The sequence below is a fragment of the Oncorhynchus mykiss genome, chromosome 4, assembly GCF_013265735.2.
Source record: "Oncorhynchus mykiss isolate Arlee chromosome 4, USDA_OmykA_1.1, whole genome shotgun sequence".
NCBI classification, from domain to species: domain Eukaryota; kingdom Metazoa; phylum Chordata; class Actinopteri; order Salmoniformes; family Salmonidae; genus Oncorhynchus; species Oncorhynchus mykiss.
The window spans coordinates 4,310,741-4,336,400 of NC_048568.1; the positions used below are offsets into that span (position 1 = coordinate 4,310,741).

At 43.3% G+C, this 25,660-nt stretch overlaps 1 protein-coding gene across 1 annotated transcript; it reads left to right on the forward strand.

The window, feature by feature from the left end:
• The first annotated feature begins 12,739 nt into the window (after window positions 1-12,739).
• LOC110521977 (zinc finger protein OZF-like) lies at window positions 12,740-23,011 on the forward strand. The gene is made up of 2 exons (XM_036975489.1): window positions 12,740-13,400; window positions 20,307-23,011. Exons 1-2 carry the CDS (start codon window positions 12,986-12,988, stop codon window positions 21,350-21,352), a joined length of 1,461 nt encoding a protein of 486 aa, XP_036831384.1. The 5' UTR covers window positions 12,740-12,985; the 3' UTR covers window positions 21,353-23,011.
• Window positions 23,012-25,660: the final 2,649 nt, after the last annotated feature.

Below are 25,660 nucleotides of genomic sequence, written 5' to 3' on the forward strand. Positions count from 1 at the left end.
CTCTCGTATCGTCCGAGATTCCTCAACAGGTAATAAGAACAACCGATCAATCAACAACCGATCGCTGTCCGCACCTGCCCGACTAGCATCACTATTCTGGACGGTTCTGACTTAGAATATGTGGGCAACTACTATACCTAGGTGTCTGTTTAGACTGTAAACTCTCCTTCCAGACTAATATTTAGCATCTCCAATCCAAAATTAAATCTAGAACCAGCATCCTATTTCACAACAAAGCCTCCTTCATTCACGCTGCCAACATACTCTCGTAAAACTGACTTTCCTACCGATCCTTGACTTCGGCGATGTCATTTACAAAATAGCCTCCAACACTCTACTCAGCAAATTGGATGCAGTCTATCACACCATCTGTTTTGTCACTAAAGCCCCATATACCACCCACCACCGCGACCTGTATGCTCTAGTCGGCTGACTCTCGCTACATATTTGTCGCCAAACCCATTGGCTCCAGCTCATCTATAAGTCTGCTAGGTAAAGCTCCGCCCTTTACTCAGCTCACTGGTCACCATAACAACACCCACCCATAGCACGAGCTCCAGCAGGTATCACCCCCTAAGCCAACACCCCCTTTGGCCGCCTTTCCTTCCAGTTCTCTGCTGCCAATGACTGGAACGAATCGCTGAAGTTGGAGACTTATATCTCCCTCACTAACTTTAAGCATCAGCTATCTGAGCAGCTTACCGATTGTTGCAGCTGTACACAGCTCATCTATAAATAGCCCATCCAACTGCCTACCTCATCCCCATGTTTTTTACTTTTTTTGCTCTTTTGAACACCAGTATTTCTACTTGCATATCATCATCTGCACATCTATCTCTCCAGTGTTAATTTGCTAAATTGTAATTACTTTGCTACTATGGCCTATTTATTGCCTTACCTCCGTACTCCATTTGCACACACTATATAGATTTTTATATTGTGTTAATGACTGTTTGTTTGTTTATCCCACGTGTAACTGCTTTGCTTTATCTTGGCCAGGTCACAGTTGTAAATGAGAACTTGTTCTCAACTGGCCTACCTGGTTAAATAAGGTTGAAATAAAATTAAAAATAAATAAAAATATTGTAACTTTATTGACAACACCCAAATGGATTCTGTCATTAACGCGGTTCTTCAATAATTACACATCATTCTTAATACTGTAGCTGTTTTGTTAGTCACATGTTCAACTATCATCAGCTGATCCAGGAAATCAGTTTCTGAATGCCAGTCAAATGACAAACATCACGACATGCAACAACAACCAAAGTGCTTCTTCATTCATTACGCTGGTAAAGACAGTTATGCCGTGCTCCACGTTGGATCCAACATCCCTACTTTGGTCATAATGTTTAGAGAACTGTTTCTTGATGGATAGGCTATTGTACAACACACAGAGCTATTTTCCTATATTTGTTGTTAGGTGAAGTTATGGGCCAATTTGGCAAACCGTGTAGAAACCCTCATTGTCAGGCTGATGGAAAAGCTAGCCAAAGAGTATTTTACTGGTTGAAGTGTTTTTTAAGTACAAAGCGGTTGATTTGCGATGATGACACAAACATTATATTAAACAGGACGTTCAAATGAGCCTTACAATTATAATCCAAAGTAGTGTGAAATGTACTCATAAGCAACCTGGAAATAGAGGTTATTCCCCTGAGTTTCCCCCCGTTCACATTCAGAATACATTGTGAAAAACCTAAATCTTTGCTCAACATTTTTGCTCCAGGCAGATACAGTATATTACATCCATAACTATCGGTTTCCTCATTTGCGGGGAGGAGTTTCTACAACCAAATTGCATGTGCATCGCCCTCATGCCTCAATTTTAGCAAACACAGAATTGGGACTATATTGGAGACCAAAAGTCGTCTGGCACACTTCTTAGAGATAACACACACAGGAGAGAAATCATGTAGCTGTGATCCATGTGGAAGAGTTTTTATACATCTAGTTAACTTATTGTACACTAAAGAACACACACAGGAGAGACAACTTATAGCTGTAATCAATATTTGAAGAGTTTTGTTTCATCTGGCGGCCTGACAGCACACCAGAGAACACACACAGGAGAGAAATCTTATAGCTGTAATCAATGTAGGAAGAGATACTATATCTGATTAAACATCAGAAAATACATGGAGTTGTTTCATGATATCAATGAATTAATGTCACAATGTAGAATATTAACACATTGAGGTAGGAGTATTTTAATAATGTCACAATGTAGAAGCCTAAACATTTGCCCCCTTATTAATTGATTTCAGCAAAATATGGATATTAGCCTCACGGGAAAAATCCAGGCTCTGAATTGAAAGAGTACTATTTATGTGATTTAACAAAAAGTGACTAACAAGAAAATAGTTGTGTTACACTTACCACGTTGGTGACCCACTTGAATCAAAATGCAACACTTCAAAATGTAGCGATCTGTTTTCTACAAATTGTCCTCTAACCAGGGATGTACACATTATTCCCAGATTCCGTGTGGTTTTTGAGCTGTTAGTTTTAACAGGACGTGCAACCTCATCTCCCTCCACTCGCACAAATGTGTTGCTTTCCTTTGTTTAGCGACCCCTTAATTTAAATGCATCACTCCAAAATGTAGCTGACTGTCTTCTGCAGGTTGTCCTCTAAACAGTGAGGTGAAAGATATCTCCCATTTCCGTTTATTTTTTTAGTTGTGTTCGTTTCAACATCACATACAACCTGATTTCCTCCCTAATCGATATCAGTGATTTTTTGCTACTTGTCAAAACAACAGTGTTTCTGGTGCTTGTGCAGTTTATACGGTGCTTGTTTAATAAATACAAGTAATATGATTATTGTGGCAGATGTTTGTGAACATAGCAAATTTTATGTTTAGGTTTTCAATATTTCCCAAACTGTTTCTGCATATTGGTTATTGATTTGGACACGTTAAAACTGTGTTTTTACATTGGGGCTATTCCACCGAGCAAAATGTAATTGAAAAGAAGACTATGCCAACATCCAATATTTGTTCGGTTGTAGTGGAAAATATGTATTTCGGGTAATTTTTTTAATTACTTTAAAACAATGTAATTTCAATGCACTTTCAGTAGCCGAGTGGTTAGAGTGTTGGACTAGTAACCGAAAGGTTCCTGGATCGAGTCCCTGAGCTGACAAGGTAAAAATATGTTCTGCCCCTGAACAGGACACTTAACCCACTGATTCCAGGCAGTCATTGTCAATAAGAATTTGTTCTTACTAGTTAAATAAAAAGTGATTGAGTAAGCTAGTGAGTTTTCGCACTCTAAAGAAAAATTTGAAAGAAATACGTCTTCTAAATTGTTGACAGCCAGTAGACGCCATGTTTATATTCGTGAAGGTGAAGCATTGTAGTTGTTTATAATGTGAAATGGAAGTTGTTTTCTGTTGGTGGTGAGCAAACTCGTCCATCAAAAATATAGGATATATTTGTTGTCTTAAAGGGGAAGGTTTTACAGGCTTTGGTTTTTCCATTTATGTTTTCAGGTTGGACTTTAGCACGTATAGCTCGTTAGCACGTATAGCTCGTTAGCACGTATAGCTCGTTAGCACGTATAGCGCGTTAGCACGTATAGCTCGTTAGCACGTAGGATGCACTTATTGGTGTCACCTCGTTAGTCAGTATGTGTTACACCTGTGCTGGCTTGTCAATCTCATTAGTGGGAAGGTGTTTCACCTGACCTGGTCCAGGTTCTATTTAAGAGTGTCTGGTCCAGTGCTCCAGTTGTCTTGATAGATGTGGAGAGTCAACACCTTTAGTTGCTCCACCTTTTTGGTTTAAGATGTTTTCATTTCAGGTTGAAGCTTCTTTCTGAAGAGAGCTTTTTTTTTTGAAGAAAAATGAATATAAACAAGCAAACCTGGTCGGTTCCGGGGATTGGTATAGCAAATACCGTAAGATTTTCATGGACTGAAAAGGAGATGGAACCTTGGGGCAGGGAAACTTTTGGAAGGACCATATTGATGGGATGCCTCAGGATAGAGGTGAAGGAAGTACTCTGCCTTCAAGGCAACCCAAATGAAAAGGGTTTTGATGTGACGTTTCACAAGCAAGAGAAACATGATGATGTATTGAAGATGGCAAAGGAAGCGGAAAGAAAAGGACCCCTGTGCCATTATGCGGTGACCAGCCTGGCAAAGAACAACTTCAGGGTGGTCACCGTAAACATGTACAATCCGCACGTGAAGGATGAAGAAGTGAGGGCCTTTCTGGGGAGATACATGGACAATGTCTCCTCAGCGAGGTACCTCAGGGACTCCCTGGGTTTCTGGAACGGGAGGAGAGGGTTCAGGGAGTCCGCCGGAGGATGGAGGTAGCCATCCACACTCTTCGGGATGTTCTCCCTGGGGGCTGACAGGGGAACACTCTACTATGCACGTCAGCCCCCGTTCTGCAGGCGTTGTATGGCCTACGGCCATATCCTGGCCTCGTGCAGCGCCAAGAAATGTCGTTTTTGTGGGTCGGAAGAGCACGAGGCCAAGGAGTGTGACGAGCCCAAGGCTTGACACGGGTGTGGCTCAAGAGCACACCTGTGGCGTGATTGCCCGGCTCGTCACAGGTCATACGCATCTGCAGCTGGGGGGGGGCGGGGGATGGGTGGAGGAAAGAAAGGACACGTGTGGATTGCATGGATGGCACAGGGGAAAAGACGGCGCAGGAAGAAGATGGGAAGAAGGATGAGGTGGGAAGAAAGAGGCGAGGAGAAGAAAAGAATGGAACAGAAGGAGAGAAGAAAAAGGGGACGGAAGAAGGTGGAGGAGCTGAGAAGAGGGAGAAGGGGACAGTGGTACGAGAAGGAGTGGAAGAGGGAAGGGGGACAGTGACGGAGAAGGAGGGAGGAGTGGATGTGGGAGGGGAGGGGGTGGGAGGGGGGAGATGGGGGGGAAGGAGTGGGGGGACAGCCTGCCAGGCTTCCTCGAGGTCGAAATGAGGGATTTGGTGGAGGGGTTAGCGGGGATGGGACGTTGTGTCTCCCCGCTACCTCCTTCACCAAAGAAGAAAGGGATAAAGAGGGGGAGCTTGGCAGGAAGTGAGAGGGAGGGGGGTGTGGAGGGGGAGGGGGGGAGGGGAGGGTAATTTGTCCTCCCGGTTTGCCTCAGCCCCTTGCATTTTAGTGGATGACTCTAGTGAGGGGTCGGTGGGTTGTTTGCTAGAGGGATCCCAACTCCTGTTTGGGGAGATGGGGTCCCCTATATGCAGCCCCGAGGCAAACAGGGAGGGGGGGATGGTAGGTGGGGAGGGAGGACCCAACACACTGCCTGGATCATGGGTTGGGATGGAGGACGGGGGGGCGTCAGGAGAGGAGAGGACGTCCCCGCCGGTGGAGATGGACCAGGGGAGCATCGGGTGAGTCTCCTGGTTTTTCTTTGGGTTTTGGGGTTTTTATCTGTTGTAAATAATTAAATGAATATTTCTGTTTCTTTTTTTAGTCTAAATGTTAGGGGGTTAAGGGATAATGTTAAAAGGAGGGCGGTTTTTTGTTATTTAGAGGGTGTGGGGTTTGATTTCTGTTTTTTACAGGAGGCTCACCTGAGGGATGGTGGGGATGTGTGTAGATTTAAGAGGGAGTGGGATAAGGGGGAATCTTTTTGGGGCATAGGAGGGGTGCACTCAACAGGAGTAGGGATTTTGTGTGGGCATAGAGAGGTTAAAATAGAGAACACTTTTGTAATAATGCAGGGTAGAGTTTTGGGGATAGATGTTAAGTTTAGAGAAGCTAGATATAGGTTAATTGGGGTGTATGGGCCACAGGTGGCGGCAGACAGAAGGGAGATGGTGGACTGTCTGGCGCCCCTGTGTGTTACAAACAGGCACTTGGTGATAGGAGGAGACTTTAATATAGATTTAGGGGTAGGCGGTGATAGCAGTGCAGGTGCCATCTCTGGGCTAATGGCTTGCCATGGTCTAGTTGATGGTGGCCTGCACACTACTCCGGCAATGGTCGGTCCTACATGGCGCAACTCCAGGGGGGTTGCGCGGAGGCTCGACTACATTTTTGTATCCAGGTCTTTGGGTCAGTTGTCTGGGCGGCTGTTGCCTGTTTTCTTCACGGATCACGACGGGGTGTTCCTGCAGGTGGGGTCGCCAGTCTGCCTCTTCGGTAGGGGGTACTGGAAGTTAGATCGGGATATACTGGAGGAGCAGGCTTTCGTTGACGCATTTTTTTGTTTCTTTCGGAGGCTTGACGGCCTCCGGTCCATGTGCGAGGGGGTGTTAGAGTGGTGGGATTTAGTCAAGGGGAGGATAAGGGCTTTTATAATAGGATATTGTAGAAGGAAAAAAAGGGAGGAAAGGAGGGAGGTGGATCGTATCCAAAGGTTAATTGAACTCGAGTACGAGGCAGGCAACCTCGGCGGGTCGATTGACTGGGAGAGATTCGCAGCCCTAAAGGCGCAGCTCAGGGAGCTGCAGGAGCAGAAGGCTCGAGCTTTCCTGGAACGTGCGCATAGTGGCTTTCTAGAACATAATGAGACTTGTTCCGCTATGTTCTTTAAGTCGGTTAGGGCCAGACAGAGTAGGAAGGTAATGAAGGGAGTTAGGGAAGAAAATGGTAGTATAGTAAGTAAACCAGAGGAAATGGTCAGGGTGACAACTGATCATTTCCAAGGTTTATTTAAGGAAAGGGAAATAGATGTAGAGCAGGGAAACGTGTTTTTAGAACACTTGTCCCGGCGGTTGCCAGAGGACATTAGAGACGTGATGGAGGCCCAGATCTCACTAGAAGAGGTTGAGAGCGCTCTTAGGAGGATGGGAAAAGGGAAGGTGCCTGGGATGGATGGGCTGCCGGCTGAGTTTTACCTCAAGTTTTGGGGTATACTTGGACCAGTGGTTCTCGAAGTCTTGAAGGCCATCCTTGAGACGGGGGTCCCGGGGGGATCAATGGCTGTTGGTGTGCTGTCACTTCTTTATAAGAAGGTGGAAGCAACTGACCTTGGCAACTGGCGGCCATTGACCATGCTGTGCGTAGATTACAAGATTCTTGCAAAGGTTTTAGCAGACCGGTTGCGCACAGCCCTTCCCTACGTCGTCCACGAGGATCAGACGTGCGGGGTAGAGGGCCGCTCTATAAGATGGAACCTACAGTTGATCAGGGATTCCATTGCTTGGGTTGAAGATAGAGGGCTGCCTTTAATGGTAGCAGCGCTAGATCAGGCGAAAGCTTTTGATCGCGTGAATAGATCTTTTCTATTCAGGGTGTTAGGTAGATTAGGATTTGGGGAGAAGTTTATAGGATGGATCCGTACTTTATATGTCGGAGCGGGGTGTCGAGTTAGTGTAAATAGTCACTTAGGTGATGTTTTTGACCTCTCATCTGGGGTCAGGCAGGGATGCCCACTCTCGGCTCTCCTCTTCGTTCTGTACATGGAGCCTCTGGGGGCTGCCATTAGGGCAGACACAGGGGTGGAAGGCTTGTTGATCCCTGGAAGCGGTGGGCTGCGTGTTAAGATGACGCAGTACGCCGACGACACTTCCTTGCTGTTGTGCAAGGACTCGTGCCTGACAAGGTCCCTTGCCATCTTTGGGGATTTCACCCGAGCGTCGGGAGCAGTTCTGAACCATGCAAAGTCTTCCGTCAAGTTTTTCGGAAGATGGCGCGGTAGAACGGATGTGCCTGGGGGGTTATCTCTCTGTGAAGGGGCCCTGAGGATTCTCGGGGTTAATTTTGAGACCTCCGGCTCAGCGACGCTAAACTGGAACATGCGTATCGCAGTGGTACAGAGGAAGCTAGCAATGTGGAAGGCTAGGTATTTGTCTTTTATGGGCAAAGTCCTGGTCCTAAAGGTGGATGTGTTGCCGTCTCTTTTGTATGTGGCATACATCTATCCATTGCCGGCTTGTCTGAGGAGGCCTCTAGTGAGGCTTGTGTTTCAGTTTATGTGGAGTGGCAGGTGCGAGTGGGTCGCCAGGGCACGCATGATCTGTCCCATCGGGGAGGGAGGTAGGGGGGTACCACATTTCCCCCTCAAGCTGGACGCCATTTTTGTTTCTTTCTTGTTGACGGAGCTTGCTCGTCCGGTTATACACCCGTCCGGTTACCTCCTGCGGGTGTTCTTCTCGTATAAGGCGAGAAGCGTAATGGTGTGGTCTAACGCGGGTCCTCGGGTGGCTGCCTTGGCATTTTGGCCATGCGGCCAAGTGCACCCCGAGGTTGAAGTTGCCCGAGTAGGTTTAGACCACAGGCACCTGTACGAGGAGGTCAGGCAGGCAGGGAGTCCTGCGCCTGTAGCGGGCATCTCGTCAGTGGTCTGGGAGGGAGTGCAGGCGCGGGGCCTGGACAATAGGTTCAAGGACCTGAATTGGTTGGGCCTCCATAAGTGCTTGCCGGTACGTGCCATCTTGTACCGGTATAGTTTGGTGCAATCCCCCACCTGTCCAAGATCCTCTTGTGGCAGGGAGGAGACTTTGCGCCATGCCTTTTGGGACTGTGCCTTTGCCGGACTAGTCTGGGCTAGGGCACGGGTAATGCTAGGTGTGGTTAGGAGTGATTTTGTTTTGACATGGGCTAGGCTAGAGAGAGGCGTAGGGAGAGCAAAGGGAACGGATAGGGACAGGTTTCTGCTGTGGCTTCTCATGAGTCTCTTTAAAAAGGGACTGTGGGAAGCCAGGCAGAATTTAGTCAAGACAGGGAGAGATTGGGGGGTGGAAGGGATAGTGAGAAGGGTGGAAGGTGATTTGAGGGGGAAGATGAAGAGGGAGGAGAGGAAGTGGGGGAAGCATGCGGCACGGGAGAGGTGGAAAGGGGGTTTAGGGCTGGGAGTGTTAGAGTGAGTTTGGTAAGGGGATAGATTAGGGAAGGGGAGATAGGGAAAGGGTTAGGTATTGGTTAGGTATGACGGGGAGGGACGATGCTCCCCTGAGGTTTGTTTTTGTTTGATGTTTTTGTAAATACAATTAATTAAGAATGAATGAGAATTATGATTTTGTAATAGTATGAATGGTATTGATTGTAATACATTATTTTAACCACCTTTCTGGTTTACTTCCTGTCTTTAAGTTTGGTGTGGGTTTTTCTTTTGTTTTCCTCTTCTTGGGCAGATTTAGTGGGTCTCATGGTGGGTGTCCTTTAGGTCCCAGTTGTTGTTACTAGTCAATTTTCAGTGGACACCCTCATAGTGTCTTTCAGAACCCCTCCTAAAAAACAAGCTTATTATTTTGGGTTGGATTTTACATCCGATTAATATTTTAATCAATGGAATTTCCTTAGGGTGCTCATTAGTCTTTCAGTTGTTAGTCTTCTGTTTGTTGTGTACTAAATATTTGTTTATTACATTGTTTTTTATTTGTTGTTTTTTCTGTGAAGCCATTGTTTTAAATCCATGTCTGAAATGTGCTGAATAAATAAAGCTTGATTTTATTTCACCTTCATTTAACCAGGTAGGCCAGTTGACAACAAGTTCTAATTTACACCTGCGACCTGGCCAAGATAAAGCAAAGCAGTGCGACAAAAACAACAAATAGTTACACATGGGATAAAGAAAAGTACAGACAATAACACAACAGAAAAACCTATATACAGTGTGTACAAATGGAGTAAGGTGTCACGGCTGATTTCCTCCTCTTCGTCTGAACTAGATTCTCATATCTGTCCAGAGCTGCTAGAGTCTCCCGCCTGTCCAGAGCTGCTAGAGTCTCCAGCCTGTCCAGAGCTGCTAGAGTCTCCCGCCTGTCCAGAGCTGCTAGAGTCAGAGCCACCAGTCTGCAAGGAGCCGCCAGCGCCGCCAGTCAGACAGGATCCGCCAGAGCCGCCAGTCAGCCAGGATCCGCTAGCCAGCCAGGATCCGGCAGATCCGCCAGGATCCGCCAGAGTCGTCAGTCAGCCAGGATCTTCCAGAGCCGCCAGTCAGCCAGGATCTGCCAGAGCCGCCAGTCAACCAGGATCTGCCAGAGCCGCCAGTCAGCCAGGATCTTCCAGAGTCGTCAGCCAGGCCGGAGCTGCCCTTCAGTCCGGAGCTGCCCTTCAGTCCTGAGCTACCTCTCAGTCCTGAGCTGCCCCTCAGTCCTGAGCTGCCCCTCAGTCCTGAGCTGCCCCTCAGTCCGGAGCTGCCCCTCAGTCCGGAGCTGCCCCTCAGTCCGGAGCTGCCCCTCAGTCCGGAGCTGCCCCTCAGTCCGGAGTTGCCCCTCAGTCGGGAGCTGCCCCTCAGTCCCGAGCTGCCCTTCAGTTCCGAGCTGCCCCTCAGTTCGGAGTTGCCCCTGAGTCCCGAGCTGCCCCTCAGTCCAGTGGGGCCATTTAGTAGGGTAGCCAAGCCTAGGTTGACGGCGAGGGTCGCCGTTCCTACTAAGAGACTAAAGGGGACAAAGACTATGGTGTGGTTGGTCCACGTCCTGCGCCAAAGCCTCCACCATGGACAGACATCCACCAGACCCTCCCCTATAGGTTTAGGTGTGCGGCCGGGAGTCCACACCTTTGGGGGGGGGGGGGGGGGGGGGAGACGAAGAGGAGGAAATCAGCCGTGACAGTGTGAAAAGAGTTTCACCGGGTTAACTAACCTGAAAAAGCATGAGAGGATACACACAGGAGATAAGCCTTTCCAATGTTCCCAGTGTGAAAAGACTTACCATTTTAGTTAACCTGAAAAAACGTGAGAGAATACACACTGGAGAAAATCGCTGTTCCCACTGTGGAATGAGTTTTATTCAGTTATGGGATCTACAAGCTCATGAGAGGATACACACAGGAGAAAAGCCTTTCCAATGCTTCCAGTGTTGATTTTCCTTTACCTGGTTAAGGAGCCTGAAGGTGCATAAGAAGACACACACCGAAAAAGTCCTACCACTGCTCTCTCTCTGTATGGAAGGACATTTTCCGTCAGAACTTGAAACCACATGAGAGAATAGAAAGGCTGTATTATGACTTATATTTTTGACTGAGAATTTGTGTTTTTGTTTCGTGCCACATGAAATCATATTGTTTATGATTATACCTGTCTATAAAGGTCCCACAGTTGACAATGCACGTCAGAGCAAACGCCAAGGAATGAGGTCGAATAAATTGTCCATAGATTTATGAGATAGGATTGTGTCGAAGCACAGATCGGGGAATGGTACCAAAAAATGTCTGTAGCATTGAAGGTCCCCAAGAACACAGTGGTCACCATCATTCTTTAATGGAAGAAGTTTGGAACCACCAAGACTCTTCCCAGAGCTGGCCACCCGGCCAAACTGAGCAATCGGCGGAGAAGGGCATTGGTCAGGGAGGTAACCAAAAACCCAATGGTCACTCTGACAGAGCTCTAGAGTTCCTCTGTGATGGGAGAACCTTCCAGGACAACCCTCTCTGCAGCACTCCACCAATCAGGGCTTTATGGTAGAGTGGCCAGACGGAAGCCACTCCTAGGTGAAAAGCACATGACAGCCTGCTTGGAGTTTGCCAAAAGGCACCTAAAGGACTCTGACCATGAAAAACAAGTTTCCCTGGTCTGATGAATCCAAGATTGAACTCTGGCCTGAATGCCAAGCGTCACATCTGGCGTAAACCTGGCACAGCATCAGGCTGTGGGGATGATTTTCAGCGGCAGGGACTGGGATACTAGTCAGGGTCGAGGCAAAGATGAACAAGCTCTGGCTTGGCCACTCAAGGCCATTCAGAGAGATCCTTGACATTCAGAGAGATCCTTGATGAAAACCTGCTCCAGAGCGGTCAGGACCTCAGACTGGGGCAAAAGCTCACCTTCCAACAGGACAACGACCCTAAGCACACAGCCAAGACAACGCAGGAGTTGCTACGGGACAAGTCTTTGAATGTCCTTGAGTGGCCAAGCCAGAGCCTGGACTTGAACCTGATCGAAGAACTGAAAATAAATGTGCAGCGACGCTCCCCATCCAACCTGACAAATATTGAACAATGGGAGAAACTCCCCAAATACAGCTGTGCCAAGCTTGTAGGGTCATACTCCAGAAGATTCGAGGATGTAATCGCTGCCAAAGGTGTTTCAACAAAGTACGTAGTAAATGGTCTGAATACTTATGTAGATTTTTTAGCTTATTTGAATAAATTAGCAAAAAAATCTAAAAATGTGTTTTTGGTTTGCCATTATGTGGTATTGTGTATAGATTGAGTATTTAATTATTTTAATTTTTTAGAATAAGGCTGTAACGTAACAAAATGTGGGAGAAGTGAAGGGGTTTGAATACTTTCCGAATGCACTGTGTTGTTACATCATGTAGGAGCAGTATAGACCCAGTCTGTTCATTATTTAGATCTACATGATGTATTGTTACACCAAAATAAAGGGAAATTATATTATTTTATACTAATACAATTGCTCAGAGAAAGATATATAGCTTAACATGTAATTCTCAAAAGCTAGGGGTCTGGATTATTGCCACCCATGTTTTCAAATAACAATTTCTTTGTTTATGTTGATGTGTCTTGCTGGAAGATTTTTTATTTTTTATTTCATACAGTAATTTTAGCTAACCTTTATCAAGGGTATCAATAACTAGGTGCTTATTTTGATATCTTGTTATTTGACTGAATCAGAAATACAGATGTGGAGTAGAGGTTAAGTTTGTTTTAAATTATCATAAAAAATCTGAACTAATCAAACAACACTTGTTGCTCTTTGTACGTGTTGATATAATATTCATATTTAATTGAGAGAAAATAACGTTTCCCGAAACTGCTTTATAATATTATAATTCAATGAAGAAGAAAGAAAGTTTTCCCTCCTCAACTGCGTTAACTCCCTCCAGGCAGTGTCTTTCAGGCGATGTTTGTAGTGTGACGTATTATTTAGTGGACGGAACGCTTCTTCAACAACTGCAGCCACCTTGGTAGCTCGCTAGCCAACAAATTCGGAACATTCGAGTTCTTTAGACAATTTCGTGGTTTATTTGCCACTATGATTTAAACATACTTATGTGGAAACAACTAGCTACCCCATTTAATTTAATATTTACGTTGTAAGTAGCTAGCTGGCTGGTTAAATTAGCACTAGTCTAGTTGCTAATGCTAACTAGCTAACATCCCCGACCATGAGCTTACTAAGCTACTCTCCTCCTGCTAAAGAAGACGAGGCCTGCTGGACAGAGAAAGAAACTCTCGTGGAAGAGGAGGATGTTACAAAACAAAAACAAGTAGAGGATGAGACTGTTACAGTGAAAGAAGAAGAAGAAGAGAAAGATGTTTCAGTGAAAGAAGAGGAAGATGCGTTCAGAGTGAAAGAGGAGGAAGAGGATGTTACAGTAAAAGAAGAGGCGGCCGAGAAAGAGGAGGATGCAGTTTATGGAGTGAAAGAGGAGGATGGGGAGATGACCTTCACATCCATAAAGGAGGAGGAGGAAACTGGATATCTGGGCCCGGTTTCCCAAAGGCATCTTAAGGCCAGTGGTTCTAACGATGAATTTAACCATAAGATGGTTTTTGGAAACCGGGGCCTGGTTAATACTAGTAAGTACAGTCTTAAATACAGAGGCACAAACTCTGCAGTTGTTGAACTGATGTGTGGTGTTAAAGCGGAAATCTGCAATTGTTACATCCATATTTGGACTTTTAAATGATTTATTTCTAGCCATTGATTCTTGAAGAATATAACACATGCCTCATGAGCTTAGTTCACCTGTTGTACCCCATCAGAACCCCAAATAAGCTTTTTTTTACTCCAATGTTTAGAAACAATGTAAATCAACACTGTATAGCCTCAACATGGTCAAATCTATAATATTGATATCATGGATAGTCAGTCCTTGCATCCATAGGTCTGTCTATGAATTTGAGAGTAGTTACATTTCTCCAACCCCATCATCTTTTTACCAAAACAGTGGTGGAATGACAGCTTTGTTATGTTTCAACTGCAGATAGATTTTTGTGGCTTTTTTAAGGGGACAACTTAAGGTTTAAACAGCAACAAAATGGCTCCCAATAGACTTTATTTAACTAGGCAAGTCAGTTAAGAACAAATTCTTATTTTCAATGACAGTGGGTTAAATGCCTGTTCAGGGGCAGAATGACAGATTTGTACCTTGTCAGCTCGGGGGTAACCTTCCGGTTACTAGTCCAACGCTCTAACCACTAGGCTACCCTGCCGCCCCGAGAAGTGTAGCTATTGTAGCAACCATAACCCAAAACCTAGCGACCTCATCAAGAAGTTCAGACATCTTGGCGTAACAGTTATAAGGTGTTGGCTTGACAGTCACTGGACCCAGGTTTGAGTTCAGCTCAGGGCTACCCCCTGAATTCACTACACTATGAATACAAGGACTGGCCATCCATAAGGTCAAAATGATAGTTTTGAGCAAGATTTCAAGGCTATACATTTTATTTATTTATTTACAGTTTGGAGGGTTGGGGGTCTGACATCCAGGCTACACATTTTATTTATTTATTTACAGTTTTGAGGGTTGGAGATACAAACTTATGTTTTGGTTTCTGGTCGGGGCACATTTATAGGCCTACATTTGTGCGCAGGACAGGTAGACTAGTCCTACTTCTATATGGGTAATCAGGTGTGCGTCCTTACTCAACATTGACAGGAGTGTTTCAAACAAAAGACAATGAATAAATTGACAAAACTGACGTATCTTGCGGGATCAGGTCTGGGTGGTCTGCCATAGGCCACTTCATTTAGTATCCGTTTGGGTCGGCATGAGGAGTGATTGTATTTCCCAATACAATGTTGTACCGAAGTTGACCGACTGAAAGGGAGCGTGACTTTATGACTATAATTACTGTTCCCTGAAGGAGGGAAAGAGCGGTATTAAATTGAAGGAATAAATCCGAGCCTCACGCTCATCACCTGTGGAAGGCGGGGCTTCCAGCGAGGGGCGTATTTAATAGTAGGTTGCACTTCCTTCAGGGAACATTAGTTATAGTCATAACGTTACGTTTGTCATATGATTAACTTAAATACTGGATCTTGCTGTCGGACAGTTTTCTTGTATTCAGATCTCTTAAATGCACTCTACCTACGTAACATTTATTGTCTCTTTATGTTACGCTGGGAAAACAGTCTTCATGGGCACAGAAATCCTACATTTCAGAGTTTGCTAAATCCAATGATTCAAACCGAGAGTCACCTTAACTTTATTGACAACACCCACATGGATACCGTCATTAACGTCGTTCTTCAATAATTAGACATTCTTAATACTGTAGCTATTTAGTTGTCACATGTTCAACTATCATCAGCTGATCCAGGAAATCATTTTCTGAATGCCAGTCGCATGACAAACATCACGACATGCAACAACAACCAAAGTTGTTCTTCATTCATTACTCTGGTAAATACAGTTATGCCGTGCTCCACGTTGGTTCCAACATCCCTAACAAATTGATGTTTATAGTTGGTGGGCAGGTTCTAGTTGGTGGGTGGGTTCTACAGTAGGTCTATGTTATTGTTAGGTGAAGTTATGGGTCCAACAGTAGGTCTATGTTGTTAGGTGAAGTTTTGGGTCCTTACAGTAGGTCTATGTTGTTGTTAGGTGAAGTTATGGGTAGGACCCCATGACTTTACCGAACAACATAGACCTACTGTAGGACCCATAACTTCACCTAACAACAGCATAGACCTAGTGTAGGACCCCATAACTTCACCTAACAACATAGACCTACTGTAGAACCCCTAACTTCATCTAACAACAACATAGGTGACGTTATGGGTCCTACATTAGGTCTATGTTATTGTTAGGTGGAGTTATGGGTTCTACATTAGGACTAACAACAACATAGACCTACTGTAGGACCCATAACTTCACCTAGCAATAACATACACCTACTGTAGAACCCATAACTTCACCTAACAATAACATAGACCTAGGTATATGTTGTTAGGTGAAGTTTTGGGTCCTACAGTAGGTCTATGTTGTTGTTAGGTGAAGTTATGGGTAGGACCCCATGACTTCACCTAACAACATAGACCTACTGTAGGAGCCATAACTTCACCTAACAACAACAGACATTACTGTAGGACCCATAACTTCACCTAACAACAACATAGACCTACTGTAGGAGCCATAACTTCACCTAACAACAACAGACATTACTGTAGGACCCATAACTTCACCTAACAACAACATAGACCTACTGTAGGAGCCCATAACTTCACCTAACAACAACGTAGACCTACTGTAGGACCCCATAACTTCACCTAACAACATATACCTAGGTCTATGTTGTTGTTAGGTGAAGTTATGGGTCCTAAAGTAGGTCTATGTTGTTGTTAGTTGAAGCTATTTATTTATTTATTTCACCTTTATTTAACCAGGTAGGCAAGTTGAGAACAAGTTCTCATTTACAATTGCGACCTGGCCAAGATAAAGCAAAGCAGTTCGACACATACAACGACACAGAGTTACACATGGAGTAAAACAAACATACAGTCAATAATACAGTATAAACAAGTCTATATATGAGAAACCAAGGCTGCCGAGTCTGCCGATGAGGATGTGGTGATTGACAGAGTCGAAAGCCTTGGCCAGATCAATGAATATGGCTGCACAGTAATGTTTCTTATCGATGGCGGTTAAGATATCGTTTAGGACCTTGAGCGTGGCTGAGGTGCACCCATGACCAGCTCTGAAACCAGATTGCATAGCAGAGAAGGTATGGTGAGATTCGAAATGGTCGGTAATCTGTTTGTTGACTTGGCTTTCGAAGACCTTAGAAAGGCATGGTAGGATAGATATAGGTCTGTAGCAGTTTGGGTCAAGAGTGTCCTACAGTAGGTTTATGTTGTTAGATGAAGTTGTGGGTTCTACAGTAGGTCTTTGTTATTGTGAGGTGAAGTCATGGGTCCTACAGTAGGTCTATGTTATTGTTATGGGTCCTACAGTAGGTCTATGTTGTTTTTAGCTGAAGTTATGGGTCCTACAGTAGGTCTGTTGTTCTTAGTTGAAGTTTTGAGTCCTACAGTAGGTCTTTGTTATTGTGAGGTGAAGTCATGGGTCCTACAGTAGATCTATGTTGTTGTTAGATGATGTTATGGCTCCTACAGTAGGTCTATGTTATTGTTAGGTGAAGTTATGGGGTCCTACAGTAGGTCTATGTTAGTTGAAGTTATGGGTCCTACAGTAGGTCTGTGTTGTTAGTTGAAGCTATGAGTCCTACAGTCGATCTATGTTGTTGTTAGGTGAAGTTCTGGGTCCTATATTAGCTCTATGTTATGTGAGCGGACCAAGTAATTGGGCATCACTCTAAAGCGGGAAGGTGGAATAAACGAGTCAAGAGTAGGTTTTCTTGAACACAGTTCTCTATTGAGGGCATTTGGTCAACACAAACACTCCAACATAATCAATGGAAATCTTCCAAGGAAAAACATACATCTTCTTCTCCAGATGAAACAGGAACACAATAGGATTATCTTTAAACTACAACAAAAGTCACGGGATTGTCACCGTCTTAGTGGTTCTTCCTGGATAGCTCCTCTGTCTCGGTGGCCATCTTCCAAAGATAGTTTTCCCCTCTTCTCTCTGCTGGTTCCATTCTCTCTCTTATAGGGGAAGGAGAATATGTCATTAGTACCGTCAGCTGTGCTTAATTGCCTCTGGTTACCTTGTCTCCCATGCCTTGTTGGGCTACTATCCGTGAGCCCAGCCTGCCCTCTGGTGGTCCTTCCACAGTTATTGTTAGGTGAAGTTATGGCTCCTACAGTAGATCTATGTTGTTGTCAGGTGACGTTATGGGTCCTACAGTTGTTCTTTGTTGTTGTTAGGTGAAGTTATGGCTCCTACAGAAGGTCTATGTTGTTGTTAGTTAAAGCTATGAGTCCTACAGCAGATCTATGTTATTGTTAGGTGAATTTATGGGTTCTACAGTAGGTCTATGTTATTGTTAGGTAAAGTTATGGGGTCCTACAGTAGGTCTATTTGTTGTTCGGTGAAGTTATGGGTCCTACAGTAGGTCTATGTTGTTGTTAGGTGACGTTATGGGTCCTACAGTAGGTCTATGTTGTTCTTAGTTGAAGTTATGGTCCTTACAGTAGGTCTATGTTATTGTCAGGTAAAGTTATGGGTTCTACAGTAGGTTTTTGTTGTTAGGTGAAGTTGTGGGTCCTACAGTAGGTCTTTGTTATTGTGAGGTGAAGTCATGGGTTATACAGTAGGTCTATGTTGTTGTTAGGTGAAGTTATGGGGTCCTACAGTAGGTCTATGTTAGGTGAAGTTATGGGTCCTACAGTTGTGCTATATTGTTGTTAGGTGAAGTTATGGTTCCTACATTAGGTCTATGTTGTTAGTTGAAGCTATGAGTCCTACAGTCGATCTATGTTGTTCTTAGTTGAAATGATGAGTCCTACAGTAGGTATATGTTATTGTTAGGTGAAGTTATGGGTTCTACAGTTGGTCTATGTTATTGTTAGGTGAAGTTATGGGTTCTACAGTAGGTCTATGTTATTGTTAGGTGAAGTTATGGGTCCTACAATAGGTTTATGTTGTTAGGTGAAGTTAGGGGGTCCTACAGTAGGTTTATGTTGTTAGGTGAAGTTAGGGGTCCTACAGTAGGTTTATGTTGTTAGGTGAAGTTGTGGGTCCTACAGTAGGTCTTTGTTAATGTGAGGTGAAGTCATGGGTCCTACAGTAGGTCTATGTTGTTGTTATGTTAAGTTATGGGTCCTACAGTAGGTCTATGTTGTTGTTAGGTTAAGTTATGGGTCCTACAGTAGGTCTGTTGTTGTTAGTTGAAGTTATGGGTCCTACAGTAGGTCTATGTTAATATTAGGTGAAGTTATGGCTCCTACAGTAGGTCTGTGTTGTTGTTAGATGAAGTTATGGGTCCAATTCGGTTAACACTTAGTAGACAAACACTCATTGTCAGGCTGATGGCAAAGCTAGCCAAATAGCATTTTATGTGTTTTTTTAAGTATTAAAACCTGTCAAGGACTGGGAACCCCGTTCCCCTAGCGAAACCCCCCCCCCCCCCCCCCCCCCCGCAACAGCCAGTGAAAGTGCAGGGCACCAAATTCAAAACAACAAAAATCTCATAATTACAATTCCTCAAGCATACTAGTATTTTACACCATTTTAAAGATACAATTCTCATTAATCCAGCCACAGTGTCTGATTTCAAAAAGGATTTACCAGCGAAAGCACCACAAACGATTGTTAGGTCTCCACCAAGCCACTGAAAAACACAGCCATTTTTCCAGCCAAAGAGAGGAATCACAAAAAGCAGAAATAGAGATAAAATGAATCACTAACCTCTGATGATCTTCATCAGATGACACTCATAGGACTTCATGTTACACAATACATGTATGTTTTGTTTAATAAAGTTAATATTTATATAAAAAAATCTGAGTTTACAGTCTGTACAAATGAAGTGGAACGTAGCTACCTTTCACGTGAGCGCGCCAAACCGAGGCTGTGGCACTCTGCCAGACCACTCACTCAAAGAGCCCTTATGAGCCCCTCCTTTACTGTAGAATCCTCAAAACTGTTTCTAAATCCTGTTGATATCTAGTGGAAGCCTTGGGAAGTGAAACATAACTAATATCCCATGGTATCTTCAATAGGGGCTGAGTTGAAAAACTTCAAACTTCAGATTTCCCACTTCCTGGTTGGATTTTTTTCTCAGGTTTTTGCCTGCCATATGAGTTCTGTTATACTCACATACATCATTCAAACAGTTTTAGAAACTTCAGAGAGTTTTCTATCCAAATGTACTAATTATATGCATATTCTAGCTTTTACGGCTGAGTAGCAGGCAGCTTAATTTGGGCACGTTTTTCATCCAAGCTACCCAATACTGCCCCCTACCCCAGTTGATTTGCAACAATAACATAAACATTATATTCAGCAGGACATTCAAACGAGCCTCACAATTATAATCCAACAGTAATGTGAAATGCACTCATAAGCAACCTGCAAATGGAGGCTATTTTTTGCTGTCAGCCTATGAGAACTCCCCTGAGTTTTCCCCCACAGTGGTGAATTAGTGAATAGGCACAGATCTTAATGTGAATTTCCTTGAGTAGCACTCCTGAGACATTGTGAAAACTAAAATCTTCGCTCACCAATTTTGCTCAATAACAGGGAGGCGTTTCTGCAATCAAATTGTGTGCGCATCGCCCTCGTGCCGCAATTTTAGCAAACAGAAAGTGGCCAATATTGGAGACCAAAAGTCATCTGGCGCACTGCTTAGGATGTCAACAACTTTACTAACTTAATTCTAGTTACCACTAATGTGAAAACAAGACAAAATGATGCTAACTTGACTGTCTTAATTGTCAAATAATTTAACAGACGTCAATTGTTGTACAACTTCATGGGTATACTCTGGGCATCACCTTTTACCTCAAATAAACAGTGGATTTTTTGTTGTTGTGGGCTTCTAACCATCTGTTTGACTTTGTTGTTCACACAGGAGAGAGACTTAATTATCTCGGGTCCTCTGGGGAGTCTCAACAACATCATGAAGCTGACAAGGCAGATCAGAGTCTCTCCAAATCAGAACACCTCAAGAAACACCAACAGAGACCCACCGGGAAGAAATGTCATTGCTGCTCTGACTGTGGGAAGAGATTCAACTCTTCAGGAGACCTTAAAATACATCAAAGAATTCACACTGGAGAGAAATCTTTTGGCTGTGATCAATGTGGGAAGAGATTTACTGATTCAAGCAGCCTGAAATCACACCAGAAAACACACACAGGAGATAAATCCTATAGCTGTTATCAATGTGGGAAAAGTTGTACTACATCTAGCCATCTAATTGTACACCAGAGAACACACACAGGAGAGAAACCTTTTAGCTGTGATCAATGTGGGAAGAAATTTACTGTGTCAAACTCCTTGATGGTGCACCAGAGAATACACACAGGAAAGAAACCTTATAGCTGTAGTCAATGTGGGAAGAGTTTTACTCAACCAGAAAGCCTGATTGTGCACCAGAGAATACACACAGGAGAGAAACCTTATATATGTTATCAATGTGGGAAGAGTTGTACGACATCTAGCCATCTAATTGTACACCAGAGAACACACACAGGAGAGAAACCTTTTAGCTGTCATCAATGTGGGAAGAGTTTTGGTACATCTAGCCATCTAATTGTACACCAGAGAACACACACAGGAGAGAAACCTTATAGCTGTGGTCAATGTGGGAAGAGTTTTAGTCAATCTAGTGATCTGACAGTGCACCAGAGAACACACACAGGAGAGAAACCTTACAGCTGTGGTCAATGTGGGAAGAGTTTTGTTCAATCTGGCCATCTGACAGTGCACCAGAGAACACACACAGGAGAAAAACCTTATAGCTGTGGTCAATGTGGGAAGAGTTTTAGTACATCTGGGTATCTGACTATACACCAGAGAACACACACAGGGGGGAAATATTGTAGCTGTCATAAATGTGACAAGAAATTCTCAGATAAAAGACTTCTGATCAAACATCAGAAAATACATACATGAAGCAATTGTTTAATGAAATCAATGAAATATCCCACCTAGCAAAATGCAATTGAAAAGAAGACTATGGCCGAAGTCCAAAATACGTTCGGTTTTAGTTGAAAGTTAAAAATATGTATTTTCTTTTTTTTTTTTTTTTTGAATGACTTGAAAACGACTTAATTTCAACGTACTTGCAGCCTATACACATGGACGCAGTATGAAAAATTAGTCTGTAATCAATTTTATTAACAATCTGACATCACACCAGTATTTCTTTACAACTTTCAAATGCTAATTTGAAGAAGCATGTCTCAAATCACCTCATATTTCAAACATTCAGCCTGACAAAAGATACATATTTTATTATTCCATGCCTCACCATTAAGTGAATTATTGCCAATACATATTAACAAAGGGGTAGTACATTTGGTTTTGATATATTTACATTTCTTGTAACAGTTAGTAATCATAATTATTTATGCAACCAACTGACTATTTTGGGTACAATTATATTGACATTGTTGCACTGCTTTTAGAATATGAGGGATAATTCTCAGATGTGCCAACCCAAATGTACTAGAGCATGACATTGGGGACTGGGCCCCCGATCCTATAACATGCCTATCGAGTGAACCCTGAAAAGAGAGAGAAGATCCGCAGTGAGGGGTAAAGTTACTACAGATATTAAGGAGCTAGTTCTAGAAGCTAGTGAGTTTTAGGATTCTATAGAAAGAAAAAGGAGAAAATATATTATTTTATTATGTTATTTAGAAGTGTTTTTTCTTGTTTTTAATTGTTGACAGCCAGTAGACACCATGTTTATATTGGTGAAGCATTGTAGTTGATTATAATGTGAAATGGAAGTTGTTTTTTCTGTATGTGGTGAGCAAACTTGTCCAACAAAAATATAGGATTTATTTGTTGTCTTAAGGGGGAAGGTGTTCCAGGTTTTGGTTTTTCCATTTACGTTTTGAGGCACGAATAGCTCGTTAGCACGTGGGACGCACTGATTGGTGTCACCTCTTTCGTCAGTATGTGTTAAACCTGTGCTGGCTTGTCCATCTTGTTAGTGGGCAGGTGTTTCATCTGAGCTGATCCAGGTTCTATTTAAGAGTGTCTGGCACAGTGTTCCAGTTGTTTTGATAGATGTGGAGAGTCAACACCTTTAGTTGCGCCACTTTTTTGGTTTGTTTCCTGTCTTTAAGTTTGGTGTGGGTTTTTCTTTTGTTTTCTTCTTCTTGGGCAGATTTAGTGGGTCTCATGGTGGGTGTCTTTTAGGTCCCAGTTGTTACTGGTCAACTTTCAGGGGACACCCCCATTGTGTCTTTCAGAACCCCTCGTAAAACCCCACCTGTTTTTAGTTGTGGTTGTTGTCAGTGACTCTTTGTTAGTTCCCTCTTCTGTTTGAGCAACACTTTTTTTATGGGGAACGTAACAAACAATGTAGTAAAACAAATTTATATTTTGGGTTGGCTATTGCATCCAATTGTTAATATTTTAATCAAAGGCATTTCCTTAATGTTCATTAGTCTTTCAGTTATTCTTCTGTTTTTTATCCTCTTATGTTTGTTGTGTACTAAATATTTCTCTTTATTTTCATTGTTTTTTCCTGTGAAGCCATTGTGTTGCATCCATGTCTGAAATGTGCTGTATAAATAAAGCTTGATTTGAACATATTGCAAAACAAATGGACCCAATGACTGACCAATCAACAGACTCTTGGTCCATCTTAGTATGAAATGGTCCTGTATTTGGCTCCATCCATCTTCCCATCAATTTTAACCATCTTCCCTGTCCCTGCTGAAGAAAAGCAGGCCCAAACCATGATGCTGCCACCACCATGTTTGACAGTGGGGATGGTGTGTTCAGCTGTGTTGCTTTTACGCCAAACATAACGTTTTGCATTGTTGCCAAAAAGTTCAATTTTGGTTTCATCTGACCAGAGCACCTTCTTCCACATGTTTGGTGTGTCTCCCAGGTGGCTTGTGGCAAACTTTAAACAACACTTTTTATGGATATCTTTAAGAAATGGCTTTCTTCTTGCCACTCTTCCATAAAGGCCAGATTTGTGTAATATACGACTGATTGTTGTCCTATGGACAGAGTCTCCCACCTCAGCTGTAGATCTCTGCACATCCAGAGTGATCATGGGCCTCTTGGCTGCATCTCTGATCAGTCTTCTCCTTGTATGAGCTGAAAGTTTAGAGGGACGGCCAGGTCTTGGTAGATTTGCAGTGGTCTGATACTCCTTCCATTTCAATATTATCGCTTGCACAGTGCTCCTTGGGATGTTTAAAGCTTGGGAAATATTTTTGTATCCAAATCCGGCTTTAAACTTCTTCACAACAGTATCTCGGACCTGCCTGGTGTGTTCCTTGTTCTTCATGATACTCTCTGCGCTTTTAACGGACCTCTGAGACTATCACAGTGCAGGTGCATTTATACGGAGACTTGATTACACACAGGTGGATTGTATTTATCATCATTAGTCATTTAGGTCAACATTGGATCATTCAGAGATCCTCACTGAACTTCTGGAGAGAGTTTGCTGCACTGAAAGTAAAGGGGCTGAATCATTTTGCACGCCCAATTTTTCAGTTTTTGATTTGTTAAAAAAGTTCGAAATATCCAATAAATGTCGTTCCACTTCATGATTGTGTCCCACTTGTTGTTGATTCTTCACAAAAAAATACAGTTTTATATCTTTATGTTTGAAGCCTGAAATGTGGCAAAAGGTCGCAAAGTGCAAGGGGGCCGAATACTTTCGCAAGGCACTGTATATGAGTTTAGTACTCCAAGCTGCAGTAGGTCTGGATGCACAAAAGTCACAATGTACTGCATTAGGTTTAGATCTGCCAGGAAAGGCATTGTGTTCGGAATTTGAGTCTAGCCACCGGACAATACATAAACAATTTAAAGAGAGAGGGTGAATGAATGGGGAAAAGTACATTTGACACAAATGACCTTCATAATAACAAAGAACAAATGTGTCTGTCTGAGGGGAAATTAACTTTCATACAGCCAAAAGGGGTGAGAAACTACACCAATATCAGTTGACAATTTGCACTAATGTAAATAAACATAGATGATGGAACATATTCCTGTTTGCTTACGTGATGAACCACTAAGGGGACATAAATATTTACCATCTAAACCATGTGTGACCTCTCACCTCTCTGGCTGTAGAAGTGTTCTTCCTAACCAGTCCCTCAACAGCTCTCTGACTGAGCTCCACCATCACTGGGTCTTCAGAGGAGAGGAAGGCTGAGGAGGGATGGAAATATGAATGGATAAGTCAGTCAAAGTGTAGAGCTGCTGTCTGACAAAATCACTATTTTAGTAGTTCATTAAAGTAAATAAGGCTTTATGACTGCTGAATACCAACTATCAAGCCCTTAGATCATGTATTTCCAGGTAGAGATACATCCTTGGGACGTCCCTAGCCCATTGAAGTTGACATTTTAAATGGTTAAGGTGGGTGTTAGGGTAGGGATGTCCCAAGAATCCCAGATAGCATTGACCATTGTGCATTTTTAACCGATCTGAAATGGCTAGCTAGTTAGCGGGGTGCGCGCTAATAGCTATGGTAACAATGTTTCGTGGGAGGCCGTTGTTGATGTGTGCAGAGGGTCCCTGGTTCGAGCTCGGGTAGAGGTGAGGAGAGGGACGGAAGCTATACTGTTACACATTCTTCGGTCTCTTTTACGTAGCAGGTGTAAAACAAACACAGACAAGACAAGTAGGCGCTCAGGTTATTATGGTCATTGTAGTTTTAAAAAATTGCATCTAATTATGCCAATCTGTATGTGAGGATGTTTGAGAAGAACCCTGGCTAACAAGTTGAATCAGCAATGCAAAATTGGGTTTAATTATTTATTTACTAAATACCTAACTAATTACACAGAATTACATATACACAGAATGAATCATACCCTGATTACAAATTACGTCATAAAGGAAAACATCCCTAGTGGACGGAACAGATATGACAGCTGGTTACACAAAGAAAAGGGGGGGTTGGGTTTGAGTGAAAGAGCGGGAAGACTGAAGAACAAAGGAAGAAGCGATGTCTCTGTCGTAAATAAAGTATCTTATGCATTCTAAATTACCGCCCATTTGGAAAAGGAAAATGCAATAAATATTTACTCTGAGCTGCGCTTCGGTAGTTTGGTGATAGATGGAAGGCCGTGTTGCCCAACAGAGTCGTTTGAAGAATGTCTCTGGTGGTAAATTGAATACATTGTAGTAACGTCGTTGTGTGGTAGACGGCATACTCTGTCTGTTCTTTCCTAGCCCACGTTTGCACATGCTGTTGCTAACTCAACGACT